We start from the raw sequence: 13,447 nt of genomic DNA on the forward strand, positions 1-13,447 counted from the left end.
ACATTTTAACTATAACATTTTAAACAGTTTGTGCAATCTAAATCAAAATCAAAATGAAAATAAATCAGCAGCGGCGCACATGCGCGAATCATTTGCAGTCTGGATGATTTTTATTCGGGCCTGGGCCTGGAGGTACTCCGGGGCGAAGACCCTATTATTAGGGCCTGGGCCGGGGGGGTCTTCCCCCCGGAGTACATCCAGGCCCAGGCCCGAATAAAAAAAAATGAAGCAAAAACAGTCGTCCTAACTTTTTCCATCGTATTAAATGACAGTGACACCACGTGACCCAGGAAGCGTAGACTGGACTGATTAAAGCAGCACTCATTCAGGTGTAGACCTGCCTCTTGCAGGCGGTGAAGAAGTTGCTTCAGACGAGCATCGTGTACTGTGCTGTTGGCTCCATAGACAATAATATCGTCTAGATAATTCTGCACCCCTGGCAGGCCTTTGAGGATGATAGCCATCATCTTTTGGAATGCAGAAGGTGCAGAGGAGAGGCCATAAGGCACACGGCAGTAGCGGAAGAGTCCATCATGGGTAATGAAAGCAGTTAGGTCCCGACTATCCTCATGGAAAGGCACCTGGTGGTAGGCACTTGTCAGATCAACAGTTGAAAACACTGCAGATCCACGCAGAGTGGACAGCAGCTCCTCTATGTGTGGGATTGGATAGCAGTCTGTAATGACAGCCTTGTTTGGCTCTCGGAGATCCACACACATCCGAATGCCTTCTGTTTTTTTTCCGTGTCACGACAATAGGAGACACCCAGGGGGAAGCATGGATTCTCTCGATCACACCAGCAGCCAGGAGTCTGTTTACCTCTTCTGTGACTGCATCTCTCACAGACACGGGCAACCGACGCAGTTTTTGTCGAACGGGGGTAGCAGAGGCGGAGACTTTGACCTGGTGCACAAACTTCTTAGCACAGCCAATTAGTAGGGGAGAGGTGGATAGGTGCATCACAGGAGCAGGTTGACCAGGGGCAAGAGGAGGAGGAACTACAGCACCCCCTACAATGTGGATGTTGCACATGTGCAATCATCAAGTCCAGGCCCAGTAATGGGGTCCCCTTCTCCACAACAAAGAACGTTGCTGCCGTAGTGACATCGTCTCTGGTCACCAGTGCCGAAAGGCATCCCAGCACCGGTATGGGTGACTTAGTGTAAGAAGATAACCGAATAGCAGATGGCGTAAGTTGCGACTCACCAAAATGCTCCTCAAACACCCTACGAGGCAGTATGGACACTGGGGATGCAGAGTCGACAACCAGGTCCATGATGTGGGCTGGTGAATCTGAAGGCTGGATCTTGACATTGCATTTTATCTTATCAGATTTGCAGGCAGTGTCTTGCAAGCACAGGACAGTCATTTCACCCTTAAAATGAGAAAAGTAGGCAGTGAAAACTTCACTATTCCATGTTCATTTGGACTGCTTCACTGTTGTTAGCATACATGAATGTGGTTTAGCACGGCTAAATTAGCACCTCAACTGTCAATCAGTCAATTTGACTTCATTGTGACTTCGAAACAAATCCAATGCAAATGACAGGGCGTGACAGGTTGATTCAACAACAACAACAGGCAGGAATGGACAGTTTCAAATGTGTGTTGTCCTCTTATTGCAGGAGTGAGTGACAACGTCAGGAAGACCATCCAAGTTCAAGCGTGAGTGGATGAAGACCCCCAGTTGAGGGCCTGGCTAGGAGAGGTGTCAGGAGATGAACTCAATTTCAACTTTAATTTATTTAGGATAGCCCCTTGAGATGCAGCAACTCGTTTTCAAGGGGGTCCAAACACAGACACACTAAACATAAATACATTGCATACATACATACAAATCATTCCAATAACAAACAACAGACACAACATGCTGCTCTCCCATTACCACAACCCCCCCCCCTTCACAAGCTGACAAATAATAGGTTACAATCAAAGTGAAGAAACCAAGAACAATGAAGAATACATACATACATGTATAGAATACATCCTAATGACAAGGCAATACATTATAAAAAGAGAGCATCAAAATACCATTGGGCTTATCAAAACAATAAAAATATAAAAAAAGAAGTATCAAAAACAAGAACAGCTTGTTCTTACGTGGGAAAATAAATTTGATCTGAAGATACCAAAAGAATTGATGGACTTTAAAAAGGAGGGGAGATTCTTCCAAACAGATGGTGCTTTGTATTTGATTGACCTGCCACCTATCTGTTCATGAATCTTAGGGACTGTAAAAAATGGTGTTGTCAGATGTCTGAGAGGACATGAAGTTGTATACTGGACCAGGAACTGTTTTAAATATGGTGGGACGTTTGAATAGATACATTTAAAAAGAAACAAGAACCAATGAAAATGACGTCTGGATTTAGGATGAAGCCAGTTGAGGGCCTCGTACATGAAGCAATAATGTGTACGAAGTGGACATCTCAAAACAAATCTGCATAAGGAGTTCTATAAAATATTGAGATATTTGATATTGGTGTTTTGGTAAACAACATGATGACACATGAGGTAGAACCCAGTATAGAACCAGTCTGCACCATGGGGCAGATACATCCTCTTCCATTAACACTGAAGGAATGGGTGAGGTGGACTACAGCGATGACATCACTGTCACTGTCAAATCCTTCTGTAGATTCACCTTTGAGTGCATGAATGAATGAATGAATGAATGAATGAGGGAACGTGAACTGTGTGCTTACTTGCAGAAGGATATCCACTTGCCAAAGGCTCCTGTTGTTGAGAGTGTGAAAGAGGGATCAAGAGTGATTCCTCTGTTTGAAGCCCCTTGTTTTTTCTCCCTGTCAAAGAGAAAGGATTCAGATAATGAGCCATCAGTGTCAACTGAGAAGATCCAGAACAGCTGAGTCACTCAGGAGATTATGTTTGATACCTCTGTTGGTGGAAGGTTTGGTGAATTTCTGGAAGTAAATATTCCTCCGTTCCAGCTCTCTGTCTCGATCCTGTTTGATGAACAACACATGAAGTTACTGCAGGATTCCTCCGTATTCCAGCATCACACACATTACAACTGTTGACCCAAAGCTGATGAGGAAAATCAATCTCCAATATTTGGTTCACTCAACATTCACTCAGCCTTCCAGCAAGGGTCACCTGTGCTAACGTCTAATTATTCAACGTGATCATTTATGTCCTCAAACGCCCAGAAACTGGACGCAGGATGGGACGAGGTGAGGTCAGATTGACTGCTCCTCCAACTCACTTGTAGGTCCTTGTTTAACTGCTCTATCTGCTCTTGTAGAGAACAACATGTGTTTTGGGCTGTGGCAGCCTTTCTTTGTTCCATGGCTGTTTGGCGATTGAATGCAGACTCTCTCAAATCCCGTTTTCTCTGTAAGTCCTAGTAGAAAAGACAGAAAGCCAACAAAAAGAGAATTATAATCTTAATGCTCCCACCTTGGGTTTATAATCTGATCCACATTTCCAGGCTCCAGTCATGGTCTGTTGGTGGTGACCTTCAGCTCAGAAGACCTGTGTACACCCGGTACAGAGATCCTCCTCATGGATCTGATCACTAGTGGACTCCTCAAGTGAGTTCCCACTTTGGCTTTTGGTGCAGGTGTAAACAAGGCTAGACACTCTTTTCACATCTGACGTTGAACCACATCAGTCAACACAAACATACCTCCTACTTCCTGGTGATCTCGGCCCGTTCCTGTGTCACCTTGGCCCGTTGGAGGCTGAGCTCCTCCCTCTCCAACAGGCTCTCATCCTGGTTGAGCTGCTCCAGGTGCTGTATGAGATCAACAGCATGTAGCAACCTCTTGTCTTTGACCTGCAGCTCCTGTCCCAGACAGTTACGGCAGGAACGAGTCTGATACAGCTCCTTCTTTAAAGCTCTGACCTCATTGTCATGCCTGGCTTGGACCTGGGAACAACAAGAACATTGTTAGAAAACTGTCACTGGAATTGAGCCATGATTGGAGAACTGGGCTTAAGATCTCTTTCTATAAAAGCAAAGGATTTCTTCATGTGTTTTCTCAATGGTCTCAACCATTCATGCCATCTGTGTCAAACAGAACCCGTGGCCACACCCCCTCGAAAAAAGTATCAGCACACAAACTTATCACTGCACTGTTCAATAGCCAACACTTATGCTGCTAGTATTTATTTCAGTTGATTGTAGTTTATTATAGTGTATTGTAGTTTTATTGTGGTTAATTATAGTTTCTGCTGTTTATTGGCCCTGTACTTTTTCTGCTGCTACTTCTCTGTTGCTGCTGTAACAGTGCCAGTTTCCCCACTGAGGGATGGGTTTTTCTTATCTCATCTCTAATGTAGCAAGAAATCTGTATGTGGTGATCAAAGCAGTCAGAGATTAAAGTCAGAATCTAGAGCTCAAATCAGAACTCCAAGATTACTGCTGGGTATCAGAGATTAAAATCAGATCAAGTGAGAACTCTGAGGTCCAGTCAGAGATCCAAACAGCCTAAACTCCAAATTCTGACTTGTTCCTCAGAACTCAAAGTAGGCACTGCAATCATGAGATACAAGACACCAAAGGGACTCTGAATCTAACCTGTGACATGCTGTCCTCTGCATTCTGTGGCGGTGCTGAATCCTCTTCAGCAGCTTTTCCTCCTTCATGGATTCACTGATCTGATTCTGCAGATCCCGATTCTGTAACTGCACAACTCCGGACTAATCTAGTACATAATCTGATTTGTTCTGCAAATCACGGTTCTGATTCTGCAGATCACACCTGTGGCAGCACAGGTCTAGACTTATTACTCGGTTTTATTTTGATATTCACTTTTAAAATGTAGCAGAACACTTTCGATATTCTGCTTGTTATGATTTTCAGACCGTCTCTGTAGATCATCTGCCTTATTCTGCAGAGTAAGATTTTGGCTCTACACGGAGTTGTACCTCTTTTGTAGATCATGTTTCTTATTCTGCGGATAGCAAATGCTACGCAACAGACAACTGGTCTGATCATCGTGTGAATATAGTAAGACTGCACAACCAACTTCCTCAGGTAGAAATATAACACTGCAGCAACAACTGAGGACGGTCGTGCGAATCTTACCATTGTGTTGGAACAGTAGCCAGTATTGCCTTAATCTCCGCAACACTCCTTCTGAGTCACGGTGACGGTCTGCTGAACACATCAATAGCAGGCTGAGCCAATCAGTACCTGGGTTGTTGAGCCGCAGGGCTGAAACCCCAACAAGACCCCAGTTTAAAAAGCTGACCCTGCATCAATTGATTGACAGTTGACGCCAGCCTATGAGATTATTTCCGAATATAAAGTAAATATTCTTTTAGCCAATAAACAGACGAAAAAACGGTACCGAGAATGAGGGGATCAGGTTTCGTGGGCAACAACAGGAGGCTTGCGTACCGGCAGTGCCTAAAGTGAGCTTGGCTGTGTGAAGCAGAGCTGTAGTCGTTGATGCCCGTGAACGCGACAGAGTGAGAGACAAGATGGCCAGGAAGAGATCTTTCGGCAGAGGAAGAGGCTGAAATGGTGCTTCAGCTGTCCGCTTCGGACATTCGGACACCTGCAGTTGACCGGGCAGACATCGAGCAGTGTTTACAGGAGTGGACCCAGACATAGAGCTATGAGTGACCGATCCAGTTGTTCCAGATGCGTGTTCATGTTCCAGCAATAAATAGTAGGCTGTGCTATGTTTTAAAAGCTGTTGTTTACTTGTCTTTACTTGTACCGGCCAATCAACAGCCTGATTTGCATGAGGAATGTGTGAAGTAGCTGCGTCAGAGGGGCGTGGTCACCGACAGTGAGTCCAACTGGATGAGCGGGGGAGAGCGGCTGGACTCATTAGTCAGTGAAATATTAGTTATTATTGTCAGTCTTATTCAATTTCAATTGAGAATTCTATTGTATTCACAACTCTGGACCTATCAAGTAGATAATTTGTCTTATTCTGAAAATCGTGGTTATGATTCTGCAGATCATGCTTGTGACTCCAGATCAGCCTCTCAACAAAGCCCATCAGCCATGACAGACCCAGGAGACAGAGACGCCCACCTGACTATAGAGTTCATGCACCACAACAAAAAACATCCACACAACCCCACGGCTCATGCAGTGGTGCTCACAGCAAGAAGACTGGTCCCAGGTCAGTTTCCAGTTTCTCTACAAACTGCTTGGATTCCCAACCCTCTGGATAACTGTTTTTGTCTTGTAATTGGATTCCACTTGGTCATGTTTGCCCTGACACCTGTCCAACTTGGTCCCACCTGAAGGCTGATAGCTGAGACTGTATCTAGTAGCTTTTTGGGCTGATGTCAGCTCCTAATACATTAATTTTGTGAGAATATCAATGTGTTTTTACCACTTCAAAGATTTTGGTTCAATCAGAAATCAGAAGTATCAGAAATCTCAGAATCTCATTACATAATTTTGTTTGATCTTCATGCAACTTGTAAATTTTATTTTTTAGATTTTTCCAATCAGTGTCTTTGAATGTGTCACCGTTGCCATAGGAACGGGACTCTGTCGTCTATCTACAACTGAAGATTGTTCACCCATCACTGTTGAACAAGTGTAGAAAGTCTGAACTATCCATCCACATCACGATGGACAAAAACCAAAACCAAACGGAAATCAAAATCAAAATAATCCGCGGAACCAACTTCAGTCCGGTAAGATAGTTGAACTTTTTAGAAACGAACAAAATGCTCATTTTATTGACGAAAACAAGGACGAACGTAAATGAGCCTGGATTCTGTACCTTATTTGCCATTTAATAAAAGGCAGACGTATCACATATCAGAAACCGACTACCAGCAGCTTTTGTCGTCATGGCGTTTAGAACTCTGTGTAGCTTTAGCACGCTAGCTGTCCGTTTGCTTTCACCTGTGGCTTTGGAGGCGATTCACATTCATCTGTGTGGTGATGAGCGTCAGTCAATAAATTTGCCCAGACTGTATTCACTTTTTTTAAATTTTAATTAAAAAAAAATGTCTGTTCTAAATTTTGTGAATAATTTGTGGATTTCCAAATTCTCCATGTTATTTTTAAGTGTTTGATAGGAACTGTGATGCTAACTTTGTTTGCAAGTGTTACATAAACAGTGACAAATTAAAGGAAAGGTCTCAATAAATGTGTATAGAAAGATGTCATGTAGATGCTGCTGGGTTCAATGGTTTCATGAGTAGAATAATGATATGAATAATGTGCCATGGTCTTTGAAGGCACCCTGAATAAACAGAGAGGTTTTGGACAGCACTTTTCTCCACCATCATCAACTCCAGTAGAGTTCTAGACACTGACTGCATTGAGTCCAGTACCAAGGCCCCTGGAAGCTGTTCTGGTGGCTCATGGTGGCCTCATGTCTTTCTAAATCTTTTAATGATTTTTTAATGCCAGCCCTGAGTTGGAGGCGATTGGTTTTCAGGTTGTCCGTCAGTCCCTTTCTTGTTAGTGCTGCTCACCTGAGGGGATTCCTTCACATCTACAACAAGCATCACTCAAGAATGAAGTGACAAGATTTTGGTGGAAAAAAGTCAAGGTCACGGTGACAGACACAAAGCCTGGAGGCAAACCGCTGCAGTGCTGTGTTCCTGGTTTCCTCCAATTTGTTAGGTGTCTGTGTGTAGTCAAGTTGTTTCCATAGTGAGGTGTATGAACACCTGATTAGTTCCTCCTCTTCTAGCAGAAGAAAAAGCCAGACAGCCTACAAAGTTTTCTTCAGGTGGAGAGAGATGGAACGGTGCTGGGCCGGTCAGACAAGACGCTGGTGGATCCCCTGGAGCTGTGTGCCAACTACAACTTCACCTGCATCTTGCACTGCCAGAATGACATGCTGGCTCTGACAGAACTCAGCCACAAACCAGTGACAGGTAACACAGTGACCTGAGCTGAGAACGCTGTCCTGTAGTTTGATGTCTGAGGTTTCTCAACATGCGGCTTTACTTGGTCTCCTCCATACAGTCGATTGTCTGTTGTGGCTCAGTAGTCAAACGTAGCCTTTAGTCCTGTTATGCTCACATGATAGCAAGAGAAAATGTTACCTAAGTTAAAGTGATGGAACAGAGCTCACGTCAGTGTTTTAGTTGCCATGAATTCTCTTTTTATTCCTGGCAGGACAGGAACAATTCCAGTGAATCAGGACAGTGAACAGGACAGTTTCAATCAGGATGGCCGTGTCTTTGGTGAGATAAGAACTGATCTCAGTTCGCCGTGTTTAAGATGAATGGTTTTGTTGTGGTCAGTGAAGGTGAAGCAAGTGCTGATGGAGAAGATGAAAGCTGAGCCAAAGACGGTGGTGCTGGGCCAAGCTGTGGTGGACCTGCTGCCCCTGATGCGAGGTGCAGTCAGTGCTCGTCAAAACAGAGACTTACCAGATGATGGTCACCAATATGGCCCCCACCCCCCTCCCTCAACCCCACCCCCACCAGAAAACAAAGATTGACACTTTACTGTGTACTATTTTGAGCATTACAGTACCTTCATGACAACTCCTTTTTTATTTACGTCTTTTGTAAAAGCAGAGATTTTGTGTGTGTTTGTGCAAATGTGTGTGTGTGTGTGTGTATAACAGTAACAGTGTTTTTTAGAATTTCATCTCAGTGCAGAAGTACATTGTCTGTATTATTTTTTTGTCTCACATGTCTACAACCACCAAATCAACAATGTACAAGGAGAGCTTTTTTAAAATGGCTTTGACTGAGCTTCTCTCAGAGAGCCATGCTGCCTCTACTTAGGCTAACCGGGGCGCTCTCCTGACCTTCAGTGTGTCAGTTGCAGGGCTGACGTCTATTCGTCCGCCTCCAGGTCAGTGCAGCTTCTCGTCCACAGTCCCCCTGCATCCAGTCAGCACCTCAGTCATTGGGGGATCTTTCCATGAACTCAGCAGCAAGGTCAGTCAGTAGATTTCTCTAATATTAACGACAGGAACAGAAGGTTCTTGTATGTAGTTGTCCTTGATATTTGCTTGCTGTCATCCTGGGGAAGAACTTTACATGTTTACCTGATAATATGACTTCATTTTAATTACCTGCCCTGAATTTGGGTGTAGTCAGTTTTTTCTTCGAATTCTACCCTCTTAATGTGGACGATACTTCCTGCATCCTCACAGGCAGCTTTACTTGTTTAACCAACTGTCACAGTTCATCCTTAACCATCATCTGCAAAATAAGAACAAACACTTTCAAAGTAAAAGGTCTACACTGCCATTTATTCATAATAACATCTAATATTATAATTATTATTCTTGTTTAGTAGCAACAGAAGGTGGTATAGACAATTACTGTGTCAGGCTTGGATCAGATTCATAAAGGGTGTCACTGCCATGAGAGCTGAGAGAGACATTAGAGATTTGGTTGGTTGGTTGTTGGTTTTTCTGTGGTCACTGGGTGAGCCAGCATTCTCCTCTTTCTATGACCGGCTGCTCCACCTGGCTCTGGGCTGAGTGGAGGATGAAGCTCTTACTGTGGACACGCCTGTTGTGACGGTGCATGGAGGCTGCAGTGGTAGCAGGAAGAGGCCCTCGTGGGCACCTTATGGCCACCAAGGGGAACTCAGCCAAACCCAATCTTAAAAAGCTGCAATTCCCATGCTATCTTAAACTGATCTGCCCCAAAATTGGTCTTTCCTGGCCCCTGCTGCGCCCTGGACCAAGTACGGTGAATTCGGTTGCATAATTTTTCGTAATCCTGCTAACAACCAAACAGCAAACACTGAAAAACATGACCTCCTCAGCTGATACCTCTTGGTAATGAAACCCATTAAACCGGAACGATCTCAGCGTTGATGACCAACAAAGGAACAGTGACCATCTTCTGTGGGAAAGCTCTGCAGCACAGCCTTTTACCTGTTAATGATCAACTAAGCACGACCACTCCATGACACTCAGACCTCCAGCCACAGCTCAACACTCTTCATGGTCTTTGTCAACTGTCACTGTGTATGTAGCCTGAAACTGATTTCAAACAATCCGTGTCTCTCAGACTGTGGTCATAAATGTGGACAGTTCTCATGTCACTAACTAAAATGACTCTAATTATTTCCTCACCAGTGTATGGAGAGGCTTTCAGAAACTCAGGTAGGAAAATCCATTTTTGGGAGGTTTGATTTGACCTTTTAAGACAAGAAAACTTGAACTTTTGACCCCTTCAGCAACCGATGCTGGACGTGTCTGTCAGCGTGTCAGAACCTTTACTGACAGAGGCGGAACTCTCCACCTCCAACCTGCTGATCACCTGAAGGTCACCGTGGAGACCGCCGCCTCCCTTCCTGACTCGTGGACTCTCCTGACTGACTCAGCTTCTTCATGCACATACACTGCTGCAATGGAGGTCCCTGTGACTGAGAAGGTGCCTGATACTGTCGACCTTTTATGAAGGATGCAGCTGATATTTAGTGATGTGGACCTATAAAAACAAATTGATAGGATATTCATATTTTTATGTCCTGGAAAACACATGGAAATATAAAGTATCAATATTCTTAATTTCTGAAATATCAGAAAAAGCCATTGAATCATACATTGTTTTTTTCTGGAGAAGAGGAGACTTGAACAGAACTGAGTTGAAATAAATACTGGCCATCAGACTGATTCTGATATATTGAAGCGCTGATTTTATTGTGCAGCCCCGATTTCCTTCCAGGTGCTGAACAGAACCACTTTTACCGGTATAACAGTCATTTTTTATGTAATGACAGCCCTCTGGGGAGAAATGAGAAATTCATAAATGCAGACCTGCTGTATATTAACGTGGTCAGAGATATCCTCTCTAATGACAGTCCACTGTTTGAATGAAACTGAATTAATTCTGAAGCATCAGACCAACGGTGACGTGGGGCCGTTGCTTCAGTGTGAAAGGAGCACTCAGCTGCTGTGCTGTCTCCCAGATGGATCAGGTGCTGGTGTTCTCTGAGGGGCAGCTGAAGGCAGGAGGGCAGAGGGAACACACTTGCAGACTGAAGAAGAGGCCCCATCAAGCCCTGCTAGCCCCAGGGAACCACTTCCTGCCAGGCGCCTTTTTCCAGGGAGAGCCCATTGATGAGGAAGATGGCGAGCTAAAGAGCTTGAAGGTACCTGTAAATATAACCAGGTTAGGGTTAGCGAGAATGTTTTGGTGCTGAGGCAAGATTTGCTGCAGTGTCTCGAGCTGTTGATCCACAGAGATTCTTTATGAGATGTCCAACCGGTTCCTTTGAATTTCATGGACATGGCCAAGGTTAAACAGAAATGCCATTTTAGTCCACCAGTTCATCATGACAGTTGACATTCAGGCTGAGCGAGAGACAGATGAGAGGAGTATTTAATGTGGTAAAAGAATATTTGGTAGGAAGATATCCTGAATCAAGAAGAGTAATACTCGAGTAGTAGTAGGAATGAAGCTGATGGTCTGTGCCCCCCCAACAGGACCGCTAGTTTCGTAGTGACGCAGAGATCTTGATGAACAGGGTGAGCTGGGACACAGAGATGTGCTGTTTCCTGGATGCAGGAGGAGCTACCAGGTCAGCTTCACCCCCCAACATGATGCTCCCAGTTGGATCCTAAGAGTCACTCATGTCACCACCACCACCCACTAGCATTCATCGCATTAAGCTAACTAGCAGTTATCTATGGATGCTCTTTTGTAGCTCTGGGTGCAGTCGCAAATTAGCACATTTCCCAAAAGCCAGCGTTTCTGTTGAAGAAAGAGCAGCCATGCAACCGTATGGTAAACCAGGCTCTACCAAACCTGCTGAAACTCATGTGGTGTGGACCTGTGAGCAGGATGCAGACGTGTGGGCTCTGAACGGCCACTGCCACTACCTGGCCGGGCTGTTCACTGAGGCCAGGGAGAGTTACGAGAGGAGCCTGAGCTTCCAGCAGCAGCCATCAGACTCTCACCTTGTTCTCCTCCGCCTTGGCTCCATCTGCCTCCAGGAGGGGAAGGTCAGACAGATGTACATAAATGTGTGTGTGTGTGTGTGTGTGTGTGTGTGTGTGTGTGTGTGTGTGTGTGTGTGTGTGTGTGTGTGCACGTAGCTGGGGGAGCTGTGTGTAGCTGTGTAAGCTTTAATGGAGGCCAACCGTTTGAACAACCAGAATGCAGAAGTCTGTGCTCACTTGTCTCTCCTCTGCCTCAGGGTGAGTGATGACGAGCTTCCAGACCAGTAGAGCAGGTCCACAACATTCCATTACAAAAAATGAAAAATAGAACAAAATGTTACAAATAAAGTCAGTTTTGCAGCAAATATGGAGAAAGAGCTTCAGGTCTTCACTCCCCTGTGGCTGCCCAGAGTCAAACAAACATGGCAGGTACTCACATGTCTGACATCCACTACGTCCTCTCCAGTTCTGAGCATGACCAGCGTTCCTGAACACAAACACAACATCAAACATGTCCACAATTCTAGAAGGACATTGATGTCAAATGATGGACACAAGTGATCCAGAAAATAAGGATTAGTCCTGCAGTCGTCACTCCCACCTGTTTGTTTTGCATGTCACAGCTGATATAGCATGAGATATTAAAGACATATAGAATGACTGAAAAAAACCAAGCCCACTCGTGCCCCTCGTCACTAAGAGGAACCACACGGGAGTCGTGAGGCTCTGCTCAACACTGCCTGATTTACTTTGGGTCTGGCTGGTCTTGTTGGAGGGACAATCTGTGCTGTCTGGTTGTCTTCTAGTTATTAAATGTAGTTCTCTGGCTCCAGTGGTGGAGGTCAAGCGTGAGTAAACGGTGGCTGTCTTGGTCCTGCATGGTCAGTGGTCTTCAGTGGACCCTGACCTGAGACAGAATCTGTCCACAGTCACCAGCCGTTTGATTACAGGGACTTTTGTGTTTTTGGATGAAATCCAGCTTCAGTGGAACTCTCAGATCAGAGGCCAGCAGCAGCGGTCCAGTGTCAGTGGTCCCAGAGCAGAGAGAAGCTCATGATGACACTGTTTGCTCTTTTATGTTTCAGTCTGACAGACAGGAAGAAGCAGACCTGTTCTTCAGACGCACCAAAAGTGTGAGTTGGCCTGACGTCATGACTGCATCAGACTCTGCACGCTCAGGGACCATTTTATCCTTCATTGATGATTAGAGTGTCTCTGTTCTTGAGGCATCAAATTATTTTGAGAAGCTAAAGGTTTGGTTCAGGAACAGCTCTGCATTCAAGAAATGTTGAAGGTGCAGTCTGACTTGGAGCTGTTCTGATCCAGATTGCTGGCCTTACCTGGCCCTTCATCTCCAACGTCCCTGACCACAAACTCGTCAGCCACACAAACACAACTGACATCTGGACAACATGAGTTCTGATGAGCCCCATTGTTGAGGTGTCATAGTTGTTCATCTGCTCCTGTGTGAAGGGAACATTTGATGTGTTTTCTTGGTTTACAGTTCAACCTGCAGAACAGTTCACTTGTGGAGGAGGTGAGAGTGCTGCAGGATCAGGTCCGCCGCCGTCACCTCAGGGCTCGGCTCAGAACCAGGGCTCAGAACAGCAGGGCCTTGAATAAAAAAC

General features: G+C 45.0%; 1 protein-coding gene across 20 annotated transcripts; it reads left to right on the forward strand.

The window, feature by feature from the left end:
* The first annotated feature begins 5,033 nt into the window (after window positions 1–5,033).
* On the forward strand, window positions 5,034–13,447 carry LOC147269542 (cilia- and flagella-associated protein 70-like). 20 transcript variants are annotated; one of them, XM_086186490.1, is made up of 9 exons: window positions 6,121–6,633; window positions 7,647–7,833; window positions 8,083–8,145; window positions 8,735–8,853; window positions 10,011–10,037; window positions 10,112–11,029; window positions 11,364–12,077; window positions 12,905–12,952; window positions 13,324–13,447. In XM_086186490.1, the coding sequence occupies exons 1-6, from the start codon at window positions 6,568–6,570 to the stop codon at window positions 10,196–10,198; spliced, it is 549 nt and encodes a 182-aa protein (XP_086042616.1). In that variant the 5' UTR covers window positions 6,121–6,567; the 3' UTR covers window positions 10,199–11,029; window positions 11,364–12,077; window positions 12,905–12,952; window positions 13,324–13,447. The 20 variants fall into 20 exon arrangements, 16 of the variants coding, with proteins under 16 accessions (XP_086042687.1, XP_086042704.1, XP_086042616.1 ...); XM_086186508.1 differs by having other exon boundaries at window positions 11,364–11,882; XM_086186561.1 differs by lacking the exons at window positions 6,121–6,633; window positions 13,324–13,447 and adding exons at window positions 5,034–5,642; window positions 5,940–6,107 and having other exon boundaries at window positions 11,364–13,317.

The sequence above is a fragment of the Aulostomus chinensis genome, chromosome 2, assembly GCF_037954235.1.
Source record: "Aulostomus chinensis isolate RoL2024-O1b breed Wild chromosome 2, RoL_Achi_v1.0, whole genome shotgun sequence".
NCBI classification, from domain to species: domain Eukaryota; kingdom Metazoa; phylum Chordata; class Actinopteri; order Syngnathiformes; family Aulostomidae; genus Aulostomus; species Aulostomus chinensis.

What these genes read in the sequence shown, in the direction of transcription:
- LOC147269542 (XM_086186462.1), top strand. Translation starts at nt 6,568, where the DNA reads ATGGACAAAAACCAAAACCAAACGGAAATCAAAATCAAAATAATCCGC. An exon ending in GCGGAACCAACTTCAGTCCG is followed by an intron (nt 6,634 to 7,646) that starts GTAAGATAGTTG and finishes CTCCTCTTCTAG; the next exon opens with CAGAAGAAAAAGCCAGACAG. An exon ending in AGAGGCTTTCAGAAACTCAG is followed by an intron (nt 10,038 to 10,111) that starts GTAGGAAAATCC and finishes TGACCCCTTCAG; the next exon opens with CAACCGATGCTGGACGTGTC.